Genomic DNA, 23,627 nt, shown 5'->3' with positions numbered 1-23,627 from the left:
ATAAACTTGCCTTTGGAGAAGAGCAGAGTGAGGTTCTTTGCAGAAAACCCTGGAGTTCATTACTGTCTGCTGTGAATAATTGCAATTCGTGAATTTCATGCAGTTCTACAAATTCCTGCAATTCAGGAAAGGGTTTCAAATTAGAAGTACATTTTTCAGCCCTGAACTCCAGTTCCAGTGGAGAAGTCTGCTGGGGAGGGTTTCCTCTTCTTTAATTTCAGCAAGCAGGAGGAATGGATTCCTCCCACAGGGAGGTCCAGCCTGGACAACACCTGGGAGAGGTGGGGAGGCAAAAGGAGCTGAATTTTAATTCCATTTGCAGCAGCATGGCTGGAATTTATGTCTTAAGAAAACTCCTATTTGAATAATAAAGATAAAGCACAAATACTTGAATTTCTTGTCATCAGAGAACTTGGGTTTCACTGAGGTACTGACCACAATGCTTTAGTAAAGCCTGAGAGAGTTTCATTTTGATGGCACTGTTGCTCATGTTCTTAATTTATTTTTAAATGGTGCTGCTTTTTCCGTATGCAGAAGATTTGGATAATGACTCAGTAAATTTTAATTAAATGAGCTGAATATAGTGTGTCTTGTGGAGGGGAGAAAATATAATTCAAAATGGATTCATGAGCTCTGGGCTGAGAAATTGCTCAGCATTGAAGAAAGCAATCTTGTTCCTTGTTAATTTTGCGAAGTATGTGATTTATTTTTTTTCTAGAATATCTTTAATAAAGAGAGCTAAACATTAAAGAGCAGTGGAGTGCAGAGAGCAGTGAAAGCATAGGATAACATGCAGAAGGACAGACAGAAAGTGGGAATTAAATTTATCAGCTGCCCGAGACACTTCCACCTCCTGATGGATGAATTTTTGTTGTCGTTTTATCCTCCAGAAAAGGAGGATTAGATGTTTAACCAAGGTTAAATGCTCCTGATGCTGGTTTAACTCACCAAAACCAGAATAAATACTAAAATAGCTGTTGTCCAGACATAACCCCTCCAAGATTTCCTAAATGGTTTATGTATGTACATGACTTTTAATTTTCAGTTTGTACTTGATAGTCACTGCCTGTGGGCTGAAGTGGGTCTGAGATCCTGGCTCAAATCCCTGACTGGAAGAGGGTTAAAAACCAGGATTTTGTGAAAATGCAGAGCAGCATTTAAAAATATTTCACCTTTAAACAAACTCACCTTTATTCCTAGATATTTCTGCATTTACTAAGACTTGAAAAAGATGAGAAAATGCTGCAAAAAACTTGACTAAAAGACTTCCCAGTGGAATTCCCTGAGGAAAACTCCAGTTCTAGCAGCTTTCATTGTGGCCAAGTGCTGGCAAATTAAAGAAGGAAAGAAATAATTCCTGATAAAAAATTGCACTATACTTAGAAGTATTAGTTAATGGTTTTAGCTTCCTTGCAATTTGAATTCAATATTTTTATTCATTTTGTGTTACAGTTTGAAGTGCTGTGATGTGAAAAGTAATACATTTACTTACCAGTACTTGCATAGGATTTTATTTTGCTGAATTGCCTGTTAATTAATCTGCTTTAATTTAGTTGGAATGTGATTGATACATTAAAAGACAGTTTTGACCCACTTTTCCACTGTTCTTTGCACTGAAGTGCTATGAACTGGAAAGGAATGTGTTTGTGTTTATTACCATATCAATAAGGATAATAGTTGCCTTTTTTTTTTTTCCTGAATAATCTGAGAAGTGAAACAGGCAGTGATTCCTGAGTTTGCTGGTGTTTGATAGTTCAGTAGTAAAGCATTGCCTTGGGAAGATGAACAGGTCTGCAGTCATTAACACCTGCATTAATGACACCAAGTCTCAGTGGAGGCACATTCTGTCTTCTCTCTCTAAATACCAGTATATAAAGAGGTATAATTTTTAAATAAGTGTATAAAGAGGTATAATTTCTCTCAGGTGAGGAAGCCCTAAGTCCTGAAGTTGTTTAATCCTTCTCCCCATCCCGCTGACCTCAGTGTCAGGGTGTGGGTGTGAGTTAAGGGGGTTTTATTTGAGTGTAGAGAAAAAGAATCTCCCCAAACATCAACTGCCCCGTTTTACTCAGGAATTAGTGAGAGATGATGACCAAACAGGTCCTAAATCCATCTCCAGCTGGAATTGAGGTGGATTTGGGACCATCACTCCCCCTCCATGGTCCCTTTTGAAGGGCTCAAGATTTTGTGCTATTTGCCAGGGTACCAGAAGGGTGCAGGTTGTGGAAAATGGAATTTCCATGGAAAATTGCTGGCCTTAAGCAAAATGTTTTGGAAAAACACCTGTAGATACAGGAATGCCAAAGGCTGGATTGTTACTTGCGTGTGTAACAGGTCTGGGTCTCTCCCTGGCAGTGTTCCAGCACCGTGTGTGAATATTGAATAATTCTATTTGAACTAAAAGCTGTGGTTTGTCTCCTGTTTCAGCAGGAGGTGCAGAGCTGTTTTTGGGTTTGGGGGTTTCCATAGGCTCTGAGCTGCATTTACTGTTTTGTAATTGGAAAAAGTGGAGTATTGCTCATTTTCTAATTTACCAGTAAAGATTTTATTTCAACTATATTATTTTTCTGTAACTGATTTTTTTCATGTATTATTTGCTTTTTGTTTCTAATTCTAGAAAAAAAAGTTATTCTTAATTATATATCAGGGTTTTAATAAGCTTTCTTTTTAATTATTTTAAGCAAGCTTGGCTTGCAGGTAGCTCAGAGCACTCTAAAAATGATTCGTTTTAATTAAACAATAGACATTTTCAGTTTTATTCCCTGATCCTGCTTTTTCCTTTGTTTGATCTTAGCCTTTGTCATCACTTGGGGTTTCTTTAGTTTTGTATTTTTTCTGTTGGAAATTGCATCAAAGTAGATGAAGCCTCAGCTAGAAAGTGCAACAGCACTTGCTTGTAACCATAATTGATATATTTTAACACCTTTTTTTGATGTCATTCTAATTACCTATAAAATGTATCACTCATGTCTTTAACACATTTAAAATACCTATAAACCATATGGCACGGTTTAATTAATTTCAAATGTTCCATCTAACACGATGCGCAGCCAAATATGACTGAGGAATTTTCCAAAGCGAGTTAATGAACCTCAGGAAAGTCACTGGTGAGGCACATCCTCCCTTGAAAAAACACCTCAAATGCCACCCCATCAGCTGAGGAACCTCAGGATACTTTGTGGTTATAAATGGATTAAACTGCCTCTCTTTCTCACCCCAATAAAATGCTTCTGTCTGTTGTTCTAGCAGGGTGACTTGTTAGCTCTTGTAATTTGCATCTGCTAATTTCATTATTGCACCACCTTTGCCCAGAGGAAGAGAAGCTCAGCTCCAGCACTGAGAGCTGAAACACCCTTTTTAGGGAAATACAAAATGCAATTTGAACTCATTAAGAGAAGAGCGTTTAAAAGTTTGTGTATATTTCTGTGTTGCAATTCCAGAAATTCTCTTTTCCTTGTACGGAGCAGTGCAGAGTGGCAGAGTGCAGGTTGCTGCTTTCAGAGGGTGAAATCAGCCTCCAGGAGCTGGATTTGCTGCTGAGGGAGTGGGGCAGTGGAATTCCAGAGCCCTGGTGTTCTCCCACTGCTGGGATTTGCATTTAGGGAAAGTGGGTTTGGGTCAGAGGAGTTCAGTGTGCGGGACAGGATCACTGAATCACCCTTTCATGAAGAAATTTCCCCCAAAATCCAGTCTAAGCCTCCCTGGCCGTTGCTCTGCTATGGCCCCACGTTGGGCTTCTCCCTGGGGGCTCCCCTGATGGGGGAAGCCCTCCTGGAGCGGTTCTGTGTCAGGGACACATGGGCATTTTCCATCTTCAGCTTCTGTTTATTGTTATCTTATCCAAACTTCAGCAGCCCTCTGCACCAGGCTCTGCGTGCAGGAAAACCAGCACAAAAATGACCCCAGATGTACAGTTTCAAGGTCTTTTAAGGCTGAACTAAAACTAAACTAGCCAATTAAGAAATGACACCTAGATTATTTTCCCTTTTAACCCAATAACTGATCCCCCAAGGCCTGCAATGCGGACTTTTCTGTCCAATTGCAAGATGCCACCCAAACCCATGGAGGAGAAGAAGAAAGAAGAAGGCAAAGAAGAACAACCTGCCTCCTCCCTAAAACCTCCATCTTGCTTCATATCCATTACTATATTCTAAAAACCTCAACTCTGAGTTTTCCACCCTGTGATATTGCACACTTCTAACCAGCTACACACCCCTAATCCCAGTGCTGTTAATAAATTTTGGAAGTCTGTTGCTATTGGAGACGAAGTGAGTACACAGAAGTTTGGGAAGTTCAAAAGAGAAAAAGACCCAGTTGTATTCAAACATCTAGTATTTATAGAATTCCAAAGGTGACCGTGGATTGGAAGATGGAATTACCACCTCTCCAACCACACTGGTCAAAGATCAATCAATCATTTCTCTCCACCCACAGAGAAATATGTAAACTGTTCTGTTTATACATGAAATTGTGTGGGAGCTCTGGCTCCCAAATATGTAAACATGATCAGAAGGCTAAAGAAGTTTTATGAGAACTATAAAACTTTGAAAAGAACTATAAAAGAAAACTTAACCCTTTGAAAAATCAGGGCAACAGAAGTCTACTCCACAGCTTCAGGTCAAATGCAGTGCTTTCCTGCGAGTCTGTGCCTTTCAGCACAGAAAGTTTAAAATTCTCAGCATCCAAGATTCCAGCACTCTGGTCCTTGTCACTTGTCACCTGGGAGAAGAGACTGAGCCACCCCTCACTGCAGCCTTGTGGAGGGTTGATCCCATGCTGATCCCAGCTCAGCAGAATTTTGCCAGAGAACTCAGCTGGGACGAGTGCTGGGGATCTACTGACATTGTTTTACCTCGGGAGTGTTGGAAATAAAAAGAGCAGCAGAGGTGTGTGATGAATTCATTCCTTTTGCACTGAGTAAAGCAGCAGGTGGAAGTGAGCAGGCAAAACCCTCCCAGCTCTTCTGAGGGAGGGAAGGTGGCAGTGTCAAGTTTGGTGACATTTGCTGCCTTTTCAGCTGGCACTTCCCCTGAGAGTGAGCAAGACTCAGCTAATGCAGGCAGAGCTTTGCCTGGAGAGGCTTTGTTTGCTGCTCTGTTCATTCTGCAGCTCAGTTCCCAAATTTCCAAATCACCACCCAACCAAGGTGCTGTGCTCCAGTTTGGTGCCTCTCAGATGGGTTGATGGGAGGTGAGAGAAAAGCTCTGAAGCTCTTTTGACATGGGCATATCAGGAAAATGTGCATTTTTTAAAATTTGTTAATTACTGTGGACATTTTAATATATATTCAGTTATTTTGCTGCTGCAGGTTGTCTTAGGGTAGAAGTCCCTGCAGCTGTGGGTAGAACAGATGGGAGGACAAGAAACAGGGGAAAAGGGAGTCAGATCAGCCTTACCTGTGTATCAGCAGTGCTGCTGTCTGGGATGTCACCTCTGCTGTGGGGACATTCCTGCTCCTCTGTCCCTCTATGGGTTTTCTTCTCTCCACATCTTTTATAAGCACCTTCCTGCTTTTCCGTGCTCTCGCTGTGGGAGGTTGTGTGGGGTGAAGGGAATTTTCTGTCCCGCAAGTCCTTCCACAAAGAAGGTTCATGAACAACCCCATGGAGTTGTCATGGTAATCACAGTTATTTCAAAGTTGCTGTGCAAGATTGCTTGAGGTAAACAACAAAAGAGCTGAAAATTATTCCAGTTTCAATTGGTGCAGCTAAAAAAGATAGAGCTCAGGTGGGATTTCTCTCTTTCACACCCATACATGTGCCCACATCTCTTAAAAAATTGGTTCTACTGTTGTCCTAAGTGCTATGTCCACAGTAATATACAGAGTTGGGTTCAAATTTATTGTGCATTATCAGTGGATGGCCACAACATTTTCAAACCCCAGCTTGGTAATTGTCCTGCTTTCAGCTGGCACAGAGCTCATTTTCATCTTAATTGTTGATAGTGTTTAATGTGTGAGAGATAACAGTAAAGCATGAGAGCATTTTGTCTACAAATGCTGCGACTTCCAAAATCTCCCCGTAATTTTTCAGGATCAGTCTGTTAAAGGATGGAGGACTGAGGATAGCCAACGTCACCAAGGGGGATGCTGGCAGCTACATGTGCCTGGCCACAAACCAGTTTGGAACAGCCAGGGGCTCCACCAGCTTGATAGTTACAGGTGGGTGAGCTGGGACGCAGGGGCTGGAACTGGAATTGCAGCCTCAGGAGCCTGCAGTGGTGTGGTAGAATGTAAAGAGTGTGAGAAGTTATTTATTTAATGTATAAAGATAAAAGGATAGCTGTTACAGCTCTTTCATTAGTGTAAAAGACACTGAGGGATTTTTCTGTCTTTGACAAAGATATTTCTCAGATGTGAAGGAGTTCTGAGCACTTCCCTCCCTCCTCTCACTTCTCTAAACACTAAATAGTGCAATTATGCTTTTAAGTTCGTGGGGGTTTTTAATTTGTTATAAAAAAACACGTCAATCAAAAAAACCTTTGAGGTAATTTTATATTCCAGTCGAAAATCTGTTTTGCCCAAAAGAGGTTTAAATGCTGTTTGCTTATGGTAAAAGATGTGGTGGAAACTCCAGCTGCAGGGGAGCATTCAGGGACTCCACGGGCAGTAGAACACAGTCTTTGAAAAGCAAATTTTATACAGAATTGTTGTTCAGAGGGATCTTTCCTCCAAGTCATCCATTCCTGGCTGTTGGAGATACTGGATGAAAAGAGCCAAGAGTTTGTGAAGTTTATCTGAAGAACGTGTTCTCTCATAGTGTTCTTTTTCAAAGATTTTAATAACTAAAAGATTTCCCAAACTCGGAATTATCTAATATCCCACTGCATTACAAATCCTACATATCTCATAGGTCCAAACAGAATGATTTTGTTCAGTGAATTAACAGCTTCATGTTTTCAGCCTGTGCTCCTAATGATTAATATCCCTTTATATACAAATAATAAAATTATATACAGAGAATTCCTAGAATCAAATTTTGTTGTTGCAGTATTTACAGCAGGTGAAATTTTTCTCCATTAATGTGATTCTGGAATAACAAACAGCTGTTCTTCACGACACTGTTTATGTTCTGTGTGATGTATGGACCCACATACGCAGTGTGCTCCTCCTTAAGTGGATTTCCTGCAGTTTCTGGGGTTTATTAGGTTTATTCCCTTACTCCCACCTCTTCACCTGCCCAGTGGCTGCTGCTGCTTCAAAAATCAGTGGTGTTGCTGGGAGCCACCTGTGGCAGTTCCTGCCTGTGGATTCAGCTTGGTGCAGTGGACTAATCGGCTGCACCCAGCAGGCTCAAATTCACCTTTGCAGTGCCCAGGAGCTCCTGCTGGGAAATGCCAGGACACAAAGCTCCAGGCAGCATTCCCAGTCCAGCTGCACCTTCGGAAGTGGCTGTCACTGATCCCACCTGAGGAACGTGGGGGGATATCAGTGCAGGCAAAGCTCAGCAGTGCAGAAAAATCCAATAACCAGTGTGTGTGCTCCCTGCAGAGCCAACCAGGATCACCTTGGCACCTTCCAACATGGATGTCACCGTGGGGGAGAGCGTGGTGCTGCCCTGCCAGGTGCAGCACGATCCCCTGCTGGACATCAGCTTCACCTGGTACTTCAACGGGACCCTCACGGACTTCCAGAGGGACGCCTCACACTTCGAGAAGGTTGGAGGGGTGAGCTGAAAACCTCTTCTTCTCTCTTCTTCTCTCTCTTCTCTTCTCTTCTCTTCTCTTCTCTTCTCTTCTCTTCTCTTCTCTTCTCTTCTCTCCTCTCCTCTCCTCTCCTCTCCTCTCCTCTCCTCTCCTCTCCTCTCCCCTCCCCTCCCCTCCCCTCCCCTCCCCTCCCCTCCCCTCCCCCAAGAAGTCCAAAGGAATTGGCTTTTCCTTCATGAAGAAACTGAGTCCCCTCTGCTTTACTGCAACACAGGGGAGCTTCCTGCTGCTCCCCCAGTCCCTTGAGACTCTTGCCAAACCCCCACAAATAAGTGAAATGCAGAGTTAACATTTTGCTGAGGTTTATTTCAAGTAAAACTGTTCTATTTGAAGCCCCCCTCTCCTTTGGTGAGATGTCTCAAATTGAGTTTGCTGAAATTTGTGTAGGACGTGATTACATTCTCTGCTGGTGTTGGGCATTCCCTGAATATCCACTTCCAATCAAGGAGATGGATTTTAGATTGCTTTTGACTCAACTTTTAATTTATTGTAAGCAATCAGCACTGAATTGTCCTGCAAACAGCTTCCATCTGTGCTTTCACAGAAGACCAGGCACAGGCAGAATTGGCTTCAGCTTGTGTTGAATAAAGAATTAACACATTGTAATGCTGAAACAAAGAAAAATAATCAAATGTTTTGAAAGGTTCATGTTTTTTCAAAGACTAAAATAAACTTCAGAGTCATGTCTTTGCCTTTCTCCCAAACTACTGTTTGCCCATGAATTAGTGGCCAAATAGCTGAAAATACCCACAAATTAGGGTTCTGTCCTTGAAGAAAATGCTGCTTGTCCAGAAGAATTATAATTTAAAAATTAAAATCTGACTGAGGTGTTTTTCACCTGGAAAATTCGACTAGAACTGAGTTAAGGCAGTAATTGAGCTGACACAAAGAGGAGATTTTTTTTAAAGGGACACTGTTTAGCAGAGGTTTAATATCAAGTTCTCTGTTCAGTGGTGTAGAAAACAAACATTGCACAAGAAGCCCTAACGTGATAGGAAGTTACAGTTTCATTCAGGTTTTATTTCTTTTCCCATGATCCGGGAAATAACCACATGCTGTGATCTGAGAGAGAACAATGGAGAAAAAAGACTAAAGATTAAATACTCAGTGAATAGCAAAGAACAGAACTGGGGCTTGTAAAATGGGAAATTTAGCCTAGAATGTGCAACCTTTAAATGAAGGTGCTCAAAATAACCTGGAGGATGGACTGAATTCAACTTTGTCTTTTACACATTTGAACGCCTTAAAACTCTGTCATGACTTGACTTACAAGTTCCAGATATAAACTCCATGAATTCTGTCTAGAAATCAAATTGGTAATGGCCACAGAAAACACATTTTTCTCTTTTTGGGGCTTTGAGACAAATGGTCACAGGGCACTGAGGTTACTGGGGGTTCCAGGCAAGAGCTGCCTTCCCAGTGTGAGCTCCCCATGTTGGAGCTCATTTCCCCCAAAAAAGGGACATCACCTCCTGATTTTTGGGAAAATGCTCCTAGACAACAAGCATGGAGCTGCTGATGGGCAGGAACTTGCTGTCCTGCAGTTCAGCTTTTGAGCAACCTCACGTTTTTGGTGGATTTCTTTTCCCCTTCCAAAGAAAATACTAAACTGCAAGGGAGGAGTGTTTGCACTAACGAATGTTCTGTGTTCCCCAGAGTGCATCAGGGGATTTAATGATCAGGAACATCCAGCTGAAGCACAGTGGGAAGTACGTGTGCATGGTGAAGACAGAGGTGGACAGTGTGGCCTCTGCTGCCGACCTCATCGTGCGAGGTACATTCCATCCCAGCCCCAGGATCATGTTTTCCACCTTTTCTTAAATTACAGGCTATAGAAATAACTGATGGTGGAGGTTACAGAACCAGTGCATGGTGTGAATGGGGTGATGAATGGCTGTGAGTTGAATTATGTCATTCTGACCTGCAGCTAGGGAGAATTACAGCTCACGTTTTGGGTGAAGCCTGATTTTTCCCAGAGAAATGAGGAGCTTGAGGTTGTAATAGTGACTTCACATCTTTTTTCACTGCCAGTCCTTCAGGTGACTGCCAAGAGGGAACTCACTGGCAGCTCTGAGGCAGCTGGGGTTGCTGCCTCTGCAGACTGAACTTCTGGGAACTCCAGAATCCTTCCTGTGAAATGGGCAATTCTGCCAGAGCCCAGGAGAGGCTTTGTCCTAGGCTTTAAAGCCTATAATGCAGGATTATTCCTTTTCATTCCAAGCTGGAATGCTCACAGTTGAGCCAGAACTGTGCTTTTCTTTGCTGATGTTACAGCTACATTTTTGCAAGGTAGAAGCTTTGATCTAGAAAAGCACATTATGTGATCAGGGCTTACTCAATATATTTTAAAATAGTTCAGATATTTTCTCATTGTTAATGCACTGTTACTCATTTCAGCCCCCTTTGCTGGTGCAGGTGAGACAAAACCCAGCATTTTGGCCAGGAAATGCCCAGAATGAGGATTTTCCAGAAGGCAGCAGGAAGTTTGTCTGACTGAATTGCTGCTTGGGGTGCTGGTCAGATGTGCTGAAAAATTGTTCCAGTGCCATGTACAGTAAAGAAGTTGTAGGTAAAAAACTTCCAGACTACAGAGATGTGTCTGTAGATTAAAGAGGACATTTAGGACTAAAGGAAAAGACATTGGGAAGATAGAGGGGTGTGCTGATGTTCTTGGTAAAAAAACCAAAACCCAGTCATCTGTTCTGCCCTTGAGAGTATTTCAGCTTGAAATTATCAGAGTTAAGCTTAGTGAATGTAAAACCATAATTACGAGTGTTCTGATTTTGGTCTGAATTGTTTTCCTCCTCCCTGAGGAAGAAAAAAAAAACGGGAATCCATCCTGCTGGAAGTGATTCCCAGGGCTCCACCAAACTCTGCCTGGTTTCCCATCCCATTCCAGGCTCTCCTGGGCCCCCTGAGCACGTGAAGGTGGATGAGATCACGGACACCACTGCCCAGATCTCCTGGCAGGAGGGCACGGACAATCACAGCCCCGTGACCACCTACACCATCCAGACCAGGACTCCCTTCTCAGTGGGCTGGCAGCGAGCCACCACAGGTGAGCACAATTCCCAGCCCAGGCTCTGTGGGAATGGCTCTGGCACCGTGTTCCTGAGCTCCCTTTTCCCTTTCTCTTCCCCAGTTCCAGATGTGATCGATGGGAAAACCTTCACAAGCACAGTAGTGGATTTAAATCCTTGGGTTGAATATGAATTTCGTGTAGTTGCCAGTAACAAAATAGGAGGTGGAGAGCCTAGTTTGCCCTCAGAAAAAGTAAGAACTGAAGAGGCAGGTTAGTGGGTCCTTCTATTTGTTTTTAATTCAAGAATCTTGAATGTTAACAGAGAAAAGGAGTGTAAAAATCTTTGGCTCTTTGCATACAAGCTTGGAATTGCCATTGGATATAAAAGCCTGAAGCAAGTTTGTTCATATTTTTCCATTTAGCTGTGGGACAGTTTGTGTTGCATTACTGAAGCATAACATCTAAATCAATTTAAATCCATTTACTGTGGCAAAATCTGCCAGTTGAGGCAGTGCTGCAGAGTCTGAAGGTATTAATGGATGGAAAGAGGTTAATTTTGGCAGGGATTTTTCATTCCTGGTGTTTGATCAGTGAAACCCTTCCATGTAACAAGCATGTGGCCCAGAAGAACCCATCAATTATAACCCCAGTTCACTTGGAATGAGGCTGTTTCCCAGTTTATCTGCATAACATCCCTGGAAGTGTTCAAGGATGTGGAATTCAGAGCAACATGGTCCACTGGAAGGTGTCCTGGAACAAGATGATCTTTGAGGTCTCTTCCGATCCAGGCCATTCTCTGAGTTAACCCTAGAAAAATGAAGCTTGGCTCCAGTTTTGGAAGTTCCTAAACACAGCAGCAGTGGTGTAATCTGTGAGCTGCTGAGGTTCTTCACAACTCGGAGGAACCCCAGCCTGGCCCAGGGAAGGATCAGTGTGGGTCAGGGCTGGGCTCTCCAGTACTTCCCACCCCAAAACCATTCCCCCTGATTGCAAAAGGAGTATGAATATGGGTTAAACTCAGAGCATGAGAGTGATGTGGCATGTTCTCCTGTCTCTACTCTCTGCTGACATCTCTGCATTTCCTTTCCACAGTTCCCGAAATTCCCCCGTCTGAGGTCAGCGGGGGAGGAGGCAGCAGATCTGAGCTGGTCATAACGTGGGATGTAAGTTTGCTGGGGAGAAGTGGTCTTCTCAGAACTTCCTTTCTTTTCTTTCTGCTCTCTCTGAATTTCACTGGCTGCAGCAGCTTCTCCTCTGGGATGAGCATGTGCTCTGGGCCCTGTGTGATTTGGCCTTCGTTCTTGCCTGTGTCCCTGGGCTGGATGGAAACCCCCAGGGAATTCAGTTTGGCTGGGATTGCTTCTCTTCTCAAACAAATGTTGATGCTAAAAAGGAGGCAAGAGGGCTAAGCCAAAGAGTTGGGCTTTGCAGTGCAGATTTGCAGTTCTTGCTTTCCCACCATTAAATCTGATGCACATGCTAACCATTTTCCATTTATATTATGTATCCCTTTTTTAATGATTTAAAGAACTGTTAATATTCTGTTCCTAGCATTGACTACTCTGCGTGGTTATCTAATCATAATGACATCAGAAGAAGGTTTCATCCACTCTGTGAATGTGGTATTGCATTCTCTAACAGCTGACCAAGCAACTATTCATTTTTTATGAACTGTGGATTGATGAAAGAAAAGCTGTATTTACTGAAGAGCATCTTGAAGTAGAATACTTAGTGAAAACCAGAGATTATACCTGAAAGTTGTTCTCTTCTTGAAATGCAAACCTTAAAATAGGTTGTAGGGAGCACATTTTGCTGTTCTGTACCAGAGTTAATTGGCTGAGGGTTTGGTGCCGAGTGCAGTGCCAGTGCCTGCATCATGTCATCATGCCCCTGAGTTTCTTCCTGCCCAGCCTCCCCTGTGGCCTCACAGGTCCGTGTTGTTCTGTCCCAGCCTGTCCCTGAGGAGCTGCAGAATGGGGAGGGATTCGGGTACGTGGTGGCCTTCCGCCCCTCGGGCACCACGACATGGATCCAGACCGTGGTGACCTCTCCTGACACCCCCAGATACGTCTTCAGGAACGAGAGCATCCTGCCCTTCTCGCCCTACGAGGTCAAAGTCGGGGTCTACAACAACAAGGGAGAGGGGCCCTTCAGCGCCGTGGCCACGGTGTTCTCAGCCGAGGAAGGTACAGCCTTGGGCTGCCCCAGACCCTTCCACCAGCTGTCCTGGTGCCTGGAGAGGCTGCCTGGAACAGAGGTTGGCCAGACTTAAAGGAATAAAGTGGGGATTTATTAGAAGGCCTTCACAGGACACACCTTGCGCAGTGCAAGAGCCCGCCCAGGGCTACACCCCAGATGGACCCTGGGTCAGGAGTTTTCACACTTTTATAAGTTCTGGTCCATTCCCACATTGGGGTTCATTGTCCAATTCCAGCTCCAGGTGATGCAGTCCCATCCTCCCAGGTTGCTCTCCTCCAGTCCCTGTTGTTTGCACTTTTTGGGCTGAAGCTGCAGCGCTGTCCTTGGTTCTGGGGCTGGAAAAGGATTGTTCTGTGTGCCTGAGCTGTGAGGAGAGCTGCTGACACTTTATCTGGAGTTCAGAGTCACACCAGTGCAGTGCAGCATCTGGGAAATATCAAAGCTAAATCTGAAGGCATCAGTGCTGCAGGGAATCCAGCAGCAGCTCGGGGAAGGGAGGTGGGTTGGGATGAGGACAGGTTGCAGGTTTATTCCCGCTGTCACCTGTCCCGTGTTGATTTCCCAACACAGAGCCCAGCACGGCACCCTCGGGAGTGTCTGCCACCAGCCTGTCCTCCTCGGCCATCCAGGTGTCCTGGACAGCCATCCCCTGGAAGATGAGCAATGGAAGGCTGCTGGGGTATGAGGTGAGTCTGTGGACAAAAAAATATTTCAATGGATCAACCCTATTTATTAAATAAAATTCACTCCTCTTTGTAAAGGGCCTTGGGCCAGAAGGGTCGTGCAGGCTGCAGCACAACCACGCAGATTCACCCCAAATCTTGCTCTTCCTGCCCCACCTACAGCCAGGAGAAGGATAATTTTTTTATCTTGGTTAAAAAAACCCCACAGAATGAAGTTGTGTTTTGCTTCTTGTGCTGATAGATAGTCACGTGTCTGACATAACTCCAAGCTAACATTTTTTCAGAATTGCATTTACTTTCAAAGAAACTTCTTTATAATTTTTCTGAGCTTGTTTCCTTCTTAATGAAGTAATGGTTTTCCTCTTGTCATTCTTTAGTTCAAGCAAGATCTAATATTTCAATTTTCTTTTTCCTGCAGTCACACTGAAAAGAGCAGCAAGCGTGAGAAGCAGATGGATAAGAGTATTTTTTTTTCACAGTAAACATATTTCTGAAACTTTAATGTATTTCTACCTTTTTTCAGCTGAAGTGGAAAAAAAATGTACTTAAAAAGTCGAGTACAACGCTGTGGGTGAACAGCCCCTTCCATGCAAGATTTAAATGGTTTGGTTTTTATCTCCTAGGTTAGGTACTGGAATAAAGGCCAAAAAGAAGAATCTGCAAACAGAGTAAAAGCAGCAGGGAATGAAACATCAATAAAAATTACGGGGTTGAGGAGCAACTTGGCTTATTACACAGCTGTGCGTGCCTACAACAGTGCTGGAGCAGGGCCCTTCAGTGCCACTGTCAATGCCACCACCAAAAAGCCACGTGAGTACCTCACTTGGGAGTGGGCAGAGGCATAAATGGTGTGGTTTGGAAAGACGCAAAAATATGGGAGCAGGAATAACAGTTCTTTATTAGGGAAGAAAATAAAAAGATAAAATAAACAATGCAGTGAACCAAAACAACACTGACAGAGTCAGAATACAACCTGACACCCTGTGGGTCAGGGTATTGGTAGCATTCCAACTGGAATTGTGGCTGCAGTCCTCCTGGAGGAGCAGGTGGGGTTCTGCTGGAGCAGTGATCCGGTAGAAAAGGGTGCAGTCTTCCTGCAGTGGAAGAGGCAGCTGTTCCTCTGGGAAATCCAGTGCAGGAAAAGCCATGCTGGTGTTCCAGAACCTCAAGGTTATATCCAGGTAGGAATGCTTGGCTCCTCCCTCTGGGCGGAGCATCTCCCAGTGGGATGTTGTAGCTCTCATCAGTCATGCAGTGACATTCAATAGCCCATTATCAGCAGCTGGCTCCCCTGAGAGAGGATTGGTTGTGGAAGAGATAAGGAAAACTGACCACTTAACACAAGACAGCTGCCAGGCAGATGGCAAATGGAATACATCTTGCCTTTCAATCTGGGACAAGCATTTAGAGGGAAAAAAAAAAAGCAGTGGAATTCCTGGGAATCACAGTCTGAGTGACCTAAATTTCTACGTAGTCACGTGAACCAAGCAAAGAGCTTCCACATTCTTCTTCAGCAGGGTGGTAAAACCCAGCCATGCCAGGGGAGCTCAAGGAAGATCTGTAATTTCTGCACTGGACCTTTGTTATGCTGCTAATGACTGGAAGAAATTGAAAAGAAAAATCTCTGTTATTTAGAAGGGAAAAAAAAAAAAGAGACTTGTTGAATTTTTCAGCGTTCTATAACATATTTATAAGTTCTCTAGGGCATGGGTTTTGAAATGCAATGAACCTCATGGAGTTCATGCAAAGCAATCCTTCATGTCCACTGTTTCCCCTTGAACAAATTGCACAAGAGGCCACTCTGCTGCTGCTAAGGCAAAATTAAGCTGGAGAACAGATTGTCAAAGGCTGCACTAATTTTTCTACAAGTGGAAATATTTTTAGTGTGCTCCTCTGTGGTAATACAGCTCAGAATCAGGGTCATCAGTCTCGAAGTGTTTCTGTCAGAGGCACAAGAACATACAATTAAATCTGTCTGAAGGGTCAAATTCCCTGCAATAATCATTAACATACCCCGAGCAGACAGAGTTGTAGCATTAATATTATGAAATAAGCTAGTTTATCAGAAATTATTCTATGCAGAAATGAGTGTCAGTCTGTCACTGTGGACTAAACCAACTCAGATTTGCCAGAGTTTAAATATATTATATGCACAATTACCATGAACTGGCTGATCTGAAGTGACTCAGTGCCTGCAGCCTGGACAGGACATGGGAAAAGGAATTTTTCTCTAATTAATCATCTTTGTGGCTGCTCACTAGAGGTGGTGCCAGGCGGGTCAGCTCAGGGATTTTCAGTCCTTTTTTAGTGTGCCCCCTGCTTTTGGGGTGTGTGACTGAGAACTGGACAAGCCCCTGATCCCACTGGTGTGAGCAGGATCTGGATCAGGCCCTTGGGCAAGATGCTGCTGTTTGGAATAATTAAAAGGGAAAATTAATTGCATTATGTCCATGGGTCTTTCTGGTGAGTAAAGAGAGCAAAATCATGTAATGTCAGTCTGAAGATTTTGATAAATTAGTTGAATTGCTGAGAGAAATAATTCTCCATGCTACTGCAGTAAAAAAACTGATTTTTCATTCAAATATGTAATTTTTAATCAATCCTGGTTTGTGATTTAATTTGAATATTTGTGATTGGTGTGGTTTCCACACCAAGGGTGTGAAAAAGGGTTTGCATTCCCCCACAGGACCTGCCAGGTGTATCTCAGAAACACTTTGCCATATCAAATACAAATAGTTCAGTTCTACTGGCAGTGGATTTCAAAATTGAAAGTGAGCCTTTGACAATTAAAATATCTTTGCTTTGAAATTTGAAATATGCATGTTTACAGCCCAGAATAACAAGTGTAGGTTTAAATATTGCTGTGTAAAATGCCAAATGAGTGGGGAAGACTTGCCTAAGTTGTAACGATTCTTTCATATTTCGAAAGTCTTAAAATAAAACCCAGTGTTCTGTCCATCAGCTCTTAATTCTGAGAAATGCTCCTTCCTGAGAGCAGCTTTCAGCTCCTGAGCAGCTCAGAAATCCCTGCAGCTCCTTGAACGTGTCCTGACGTGACTTGATGTATCAGGACCTGCCACAAATCAAGTTCTGAACACTGATGATTGCTGGAGGTTTTGGTGTCTGCAGCAAATGGAGCTTCTGAATCCCACAGACAGGGGCTTACAGTTTTTATAGATAATTACTCTTCATTTTTTTTCCACATGTCATCTTAATATTTTGTTGTGGATTTCAAGGATGAGTCATTTCCTTTGAAATTCAGCTGTAATATCTCGGTGTGAAAACGATTCATACATGCTGTAACACTTCATTCTCAGGAGTGAAACAATCTCCTCTTAGATTTACAAGAAGTGGTTATTATTAGAACATCAGGTTAAATCTTCCTCAGTACACAGAACAAGACAAATAGTGGAAAAAAAATAGCTCTGAGTGGTTGGTTGACTTTGAAATAATTTTTTTAAGACTCGGGGGGGTTTTTTTATGTTTTTTGAGTATAATCAGGTGTGTTTTGATCTGACTGCTTATGGAAAGAAGGCAGGGAACTTCCTGTGTGAGAGAATTGAAAAGAGGAGGGGGAAGAAAGGAGTTAAAAACCCATAAGCACATGGATACAAGTGTTCAAAACCACTCTGGGTGCTTAAAGCTGGAACCTCCGGTCTCAAAGCACAGCTCAGTCCACCTAAGCAGCAGTTGCCTCCACTAGGTGACAGCAACAGTAAATTGTTTTCCTTAACACATTTAGAAAAGATTTTAATCATTGATTTGTGTCACTGCAGGACCCATTTTCTGGGAAACCAACCTGAGATATTTGAGGAGGTTTGTACTTCCCTGAAAGCTTGGCAGCTCCAAGGTGCACGAAGGGGCAGAGCCCAAAGCCTGCAGCTGCTTTGCAAATAACAGGCTTGGGTTGCTAATGAACCAAAAACCCCTGCAGATTTCTGTGGCCAAAGCCCATTTTTGGCACAGGTTCACTTCAGAACCACAACTAGAGTTGAAAGAGCCAGCAGACAAAAAAAAAACCCTGCAAATATTTTCCATAACAAACCTCTTAAACTAAATCAACATAGTGTGTAAATTTGAATATTCACTGAGACTAAATTTGTCTAAAAATCTATTGTGAAAAATTTTCTTATTCTTGGCACTGTACTAAACCTAGAAATTATCTGTTACCATCATTAGAGTTTGTTCTAATTAATCACCCATGTCCTAAGGCACATGCTTCTGTCTGGCTGTATTGAATGAAGAACCAGCAACAGATATTTCAACTTCAGAAACAACATTTATGTGCCATTCTGGCTTTTTGCTTCCTTCTGTTTTTCGAATTTAGCCTCTGAACCATAACGAGCACAGAGAGGAGCCTGCACTGGAGTTGGTTTTGCATCCCAAGTGCAATGACAGCCAATTACCTGAGCTGGTGAATCAATCACCAGTGCCAATTAAATTAAAATCGTGCTTTTGTTGTGTGTTTGAAGCACCCAGCCAACCTCCAGGAAACGTGGTGTGGAATGTCACAGACTCCAGGGTTGTCCTGAGCTGGGAGGAGGTCAGAGCCATGGACAACGAGTCCGAGGTCACGGGGTACAAGGTCAGTGGGGGCAGAGCTGGGAACAACCCAGAGCTGGCATTTCCTTGTCTATCCATTTCTTGAGGTTGGGACTGAAGGCACTTGAGACAGTATTTCATGTTTGGACTCAGATGTTTCTTATTTCTTATCTATGTTACAGTCTCACTACCGTGACTTCGGCAGCGTTTTCATTAGCAAGGCACAAAACGGCTAACTAACTGTTGTTACGGTTTAAAACTAAACTGTCCAATTAAGAAATGACACCTAGATTATTTTCCTTTAACCCAATAACTGATCCCCCGAAGCCCGCAATGCAGACTTTTCTGTCCAATCACAAAAAATCACCCAAACCCATGGAGAAGAAGGAAGAAGAAGGTAAAGAAGAACAACCTGTCTCCACCCTAAAACCTCCATCTTGCTTCATATTTATTTTATATTCTAAAATCCCAATGCTGTTAATCAATTTTTAAAAGCCTGTTCCACGACCTCAGGTCAAATGCAGTGCTTTCTTGCAAGTCTGTGCCTTTAAGCACAGAAAGTTTAAAATTCTCAGCATCCAGGATTCCAGCACTTACCTGTTTGCATGTTCAGAGCATGCACAATGCCACCCCTAAAACCTTTCACTGGGGTCTCCTTTTTAGGGATTTTAAATGCTATTCTGACAGTGTCTCACCATTAATGTCCCCTAATCCCTTTTCCTGCCCGTGCTGGCATTGCTCAGCTCTTAGGATCCCACCCACACCTGGATCTGAGAACATTTAAACACTTACACATCCATAACTCTTATTTTAAATGTGTAACACTTACTCAAATGGATAAAAGTTTGAAAGAAACTAAAAACATTTAGCCTGATGGGTGTAGCTTCCATTGCTGGCCAGGTGTATTTACTATATTTATTATATATTATCACCTATATTAAACTGCTAATTTTAAACCTTTCTCCTCTTACCTGCTGTGGGCCATGTTGATTTCCCTGATAGAAGCTGCCCTGTTGCACCTGCTCCAAATCTGATCAGCACACAAATGTAGAAGTGTTTTAAAATGTCATGCAAAGTGTGTGTAAAAGAACAGCTGAGGATGCTCTCTACAGCTGGATCCCACATGACATATTCCTGAATAAAAGATAGAGGCTGAAGGTCTGATCACCCACCGAGTTGCATTGGCAAGAAGTACATGTTTACAGTTGTTCCAGTGTCCCACCACCCATTATTTCATATTGCTGTAATAAAAACAATACATAATATGTATTAGCATCCGTTGTGCCATTTTAAATTGAATCTGGAATAAAAGGTGAAAAAATGTTTTAAAATGAATGAAAAAATAATTCTTTTCTTGAATAAAAAACTTTCAAAAAATGTTTCTGAACATTTCAAAATGTTCACATCTTTGAACATTTTGAATCAATGTTCAAAAGAGAACACTTGATTGATGTTCCCTTCTTCCCTTAAATACAATTCCGCCCTGGAATATTAACCAAAAGTCAGATCTTTCCTTTCATCCCATCACTTCCAAAAGCTGAAACCTTGTTTGTTAGGGGCAGGGCAGGTGCTGAGGGTGTGCTGTGTTGCAGGTTCTGTACAGGACCAGCAGCCAGAGCAGGGTGGAAGTGCTGACCACGGACACGACCACGGCCGAGCTGTGGCTGCAGCTCAAGGACGATTATTTCATCGAGGTCAGAGCCACCACGGAGGGGGGAGATGGCAGCAGCAGCGAGCAGATCCTCATCCCCAGACTAGCCAGTAGGTTGAACCACTTGCCTTTGTCCCATCTTGTCTTTTCTTCCTTTGTTGATGGGGGGAAAAATCCTAAAATTAATGCTTAGACGTTGTGTATTAATAAGGTAAAAAAAAGGAAAGCAATTAAAGTCTTCGTGCCCTTATGCATGGCAAACTCCATTCTGCTGAACTGGTAAATTGCCATGTAGGTTGGTATTAAAAATGTTACTTTTTTTACTTTTTCTCCTTTTTTTTTTTTTAACTATTACCTTGAAAATGGACGCACAGAATCATTAAGGTTGGAAAAGACCTCCAAGATCATTGAGTCCAACCTTTGATCAAACACCACCTTGTCAGCTAAACCAGAGCACTAAAACCATTCATGATCACAGCATCTCTGTAATTTTTAAATATTCACTGTATTTTTATACATCTCTACTGCTTCTATGGAAAAAATTACAGTAATTTTGCTTAGCATCTAGGAAGAGTAATAATGTGGCACAGCACGTACTTAGGCTTTCATTTAATCCTGAGTTCATTTTTTCCTTTGTCACAGGTATGGATGCAAGAGGTTCTGGCCCATCAGTCTTGAATATCTTCAGTGTCTCCAGCTTCTTAGCAACAGTATTTTCCTTGACCCTTAATTCTGTGTTGTGCTGATAGATATTTGCATTTGCTGGGGGGAAAAAAAATTGGTTACTAAAGTGCTTTTTTTAAAAAAAACTGCAGTGGTTAATGCATGTTTTTTTCTTCTATCCTGACGTGTTTTTAAATTCTTTATATTTCACTGTAAGTTGAAGTAAAAATACCATGTAAAGTTTAGCAAATCCTTTAAAAAGGAATCTAAAATGCCTTAATACTTGAACCAAAGGAGTTTACATGTTACATACTTCAGATACAGTGTAAGAGAGAGGGGGAGGGATGGCGCTGTGAGGTCAGGGCTGCGAGGGAGAGTGAGAAACCCCATTTTTGCAGCACCCCTGAATTGTTCTGGGTGTGCGCTGCATTGCTAAAATACCATTTGACATGGAAGAGATGATATCAGAGCTGTGGCTGTTACCAGCACCCCGTGGCTGCTCCCAAGGCAGTGCCATCACCCGGGAGTTCGGATCATTTTCCTGCTGCCCTTTGTGGGAGTTGCTCTAAATGGAAAGAAAACCCCAAAAGGAATCTCCAAAGAAATCCCATCTGGAGCTGGCCAAAGGCAGGGCCTCCCCTGCTGCTCCTGAGAAATGATCTCTCAGCTGTGATTTGAGCATGTTTTTGTGCACCTCCTCCAACACCCAACCTTCATCAGTAAATTCTGAAGTCCATGTCCTCATCTCCCCACCTTACCTTTCCTAACCAGGTTCTTCCTTCAAAACCAAACTCTCCCACCCTGAGGGTGATTTGCTTGCCCTCCTGCCAGTGCTGCAGGAGCCGAAGTGCCCAGCTGGCAGCCCTGGTGAGCTGCAGGGGCACCATGGCCTTAAGAAGAGGGACAGCCTCCCCCTCCCTCCCTTGTGACCTGGTGCTCCCAGACCTGCAGCCCCAAATTCTCTTGCTCATTTCTCTGCCACACTGCACTGCAAACACTCTGAATTCAGACTTAGAGGCAGACCTGTCCTTCCTGCTGCTCTTGAGCCAGTTCCGAACTGGTCCACCTGCTCTGGCTCTCAGATGCACCCCACTACTGTCACATGAGTCTGGGAAGTTCGTGGCAACATTAGGATATTAAAAAAATTGATACAAAAACACTTCAGACTTGGTGTTGAAGAGAAATCTGTGCTTTCTTTCATGGCAGTAAATTAAAGATACATTCAGCCTGGTCCATTTGACTTTTAGAGTTGTGGCTTCAGTCAAATCAGCCTTTTAGACACCTTTTAGAGAGGCCACAGCATCCCTGTTCAGCACGTGTTCACATGACATAAAGCATCTCCTCTTAAAGACTGGGGTTTTTTTTTAATTTCACAATACTATTACAGCACACACAACTACAAAGGGAGAGCCAGGATTCATAAAATTATGGTAGCACTGTAGAAGAAAATACCTTGATACGCATTCAGCTGGCAAGTGAGCTCCAGATGAGACAAAGTGCTGCTGAGGAAAGCAGGAGCTGTATATACTGTACATAGAGAGCTATAACTGAGTTAAAAATTAGTTGCTTTTCCATGTGGCTGACCAGTGTTGTTTTCAGACACTTGCAAACAGGGGGGTGGGTGGGACATGGAAATCCAGGTGTTCCTAGTGAGTAAATAGTTATATTTCATGCAACAAAGGGTGACTCTTTCTCTTGTTTCACAAAATTCTCATCCAGGTTCCTGTACTGCCCATTTTTCATGCGTTTACATTGTATTATTACTTGATTTCTAGTTCTATATCTCCATGAGATATGTACCCAGTACCTTGTTTCATATTGAAAAGGTTGAAATTTATCCTTGAACTTCCAGTTGTGTGTGTATCCTATGGTTATCTGTATGCATTCTTTTCTATTGCTCTAATAAAATATTTATTACATTGAGGGATAATAGAATATCTCAGAGTGTTATTGCTTGTTCCTCTTACATGTTTGGGGGTTTAATACATCTAAAAATGGTTGTGTTCAAGCTTCTGAACTCCTCCTCTGCCTAGGTTTGCATCAGGATGGGCAAAAATCCACCTCCATTTCCCTGGCGTCATTTCCCATCTATCCAATCAGGCTGTTTCCTCTTCCCTGAAGTGGAAAAAATACCCCACTGTAATTACACTGAGGAAGAGTTCACTTTTTATAATAATTTATTCAGTGTATCACTATTTAGCATTAAATTGCAGGTCCTGTTTGCTGCTGCAGTTGCCTGTTCCTTACACACTGCAGCTTCCCATAAAACCTGAGATTTTTGAGCACTAAAACCTTTTTCTTGGGAACACAGGCACAGCACAACTATTTATTTTAAGTTTTTAAAGTGTGGATCCTACCTGCACAATAGGGAGCTGATCCAGACGCTGCAGTAAGGGTTAATAATGATCCCAACAAATCACAAGTGTGTACTTACACACAAAGAGAGCAGTAATTTTTCTTGAGTAAATCAGGTTTTTCCTGTCAGATGGTTGTAGGTGGACACTCCTGCCTTGCTCTGCCTCCTCCAGTGTCCAGATAAGGCTTCCTTTAAACTGAGCTCTCTTCCTTCCTCCTATCATGTTAATGCAGCTCAGGGTTATTCGCATTAATAGAAGTGTCTTGGTTCTCCAGTGAGTTGATAAAAAACAAGCTGGCATTGGGAAAGTGCAGGAGGAAAAGGTGGAGAGGCAGTTAGCAACTCAGTCCTGGGGCAAAAAAAAAAAAAAAAATTATAATGAAAAACGTGACTAGAATTACTTCTACAACAAGAACTGCAGGTGGTGGGGAAGGTGGTTCTGCCATTCCATTGGACTTGGGCTACCCCAAAATAACCAGCACTTTGTCACATCTAATATTTGAAATCTCATAAGGAAGAATGGTAGGCTTCAGTCATAGTTTTAAAAATTGCATTCTTTTCAATTCCCCATCCAACATCAGAGCTGTATTCTAAAGCCTGGATTTCTCAGAGGTACTTGGAGTGAAAATTTTTTTAAACCCAACTTTTCCTTTGAACAGTTCACTGTGGGATATGTTACAAACATGCAGGATTCTCTATGAATACAAAATGAGCTAAAAACTAATATCACTTCAGGCCAAAGAAATATTGGAGATCTCTATTTTCTACTTAATTTGCCTTTCAGTGGTGGCAGGCAGATGTGGGCAG

The 23,627-nt window shown here is 42.7% G+C and overlaps 1 protein-coding gene across 1 annotated transcript in view; it reads left to right on the top strand.

The window, feature by feature from the left end:
• The window catches only part of CNTN3 (contactin 3), a 97,457-nt gene extending 76,299 nt beyond the window's left edge, over positions 1–21,158 (top strand). The window contains exons 10-21 of the mRNA XM_068202314.1: positions 6,033–6,160; positions 7,490–7,665; positions 9,361–9,478; positions 10,604–10,762; positions 10,847–10,996; positions 11,819–11,889; positions 12,678–12,912; positions 13,496–13,611; positions 14,232–14,418; positions 18,081–18,193; positions 19,743–19,911; positions 20,444–21,158. Coding sequence (XP_068058415.1) covers positions 6,033–6,160; positions 7,490–7,665; positions 9,361–9,478; positions 10,604–10,762; positions 10,847–10,996; positions 11,819–11,889; positions 12,678–12,912; positions 13,496–13,611; positions 14,232–14,418; positions 18,081–18,193; positions 19,743–19,911; positions 20,444–20,547 — 1,726 coding nt within the window. The 3' untranslated portion in view covers positions 20,548–21,158. The remainder of the gene's footprint in view (positions 1–6,032; positions 6,161–7,489; positions 7,666–9,360; positions 9,479–10,603; positions 10,763–10,846; positions 10,997–11,818; positions 11,890–12,677; positions 12,913–13,495; positions 13,612–14,231; positions 14,419–18,080; positions 18,194–19,742; positions 19,912–20,443) is intronic.
• Positions 21,159–23,627: the final 2,469 nt, after the last annotated feature.

Source organism: Anomalospiza imberbis, chromosome 11 (assembly GCF_031753505.1).
Source record: "Anomalospiza imberbis isolate Cuckoo-Finch-1a 21T00152 chromosome 11, ASM3175350v1, whole genome shotgun sequence".
NCBI classification, from domain to species: domain Eukaryota; kingdom Metazoa; phylum Chordata; class Aves; order Passeriformes; family Viduidae; genus Anomalospiza; species Anomalospiza imberbis.
Note: the sequence above shows the minus strand (reverse complement) of the source record. Positions and strands in the feature narration are given on the sequence as shown.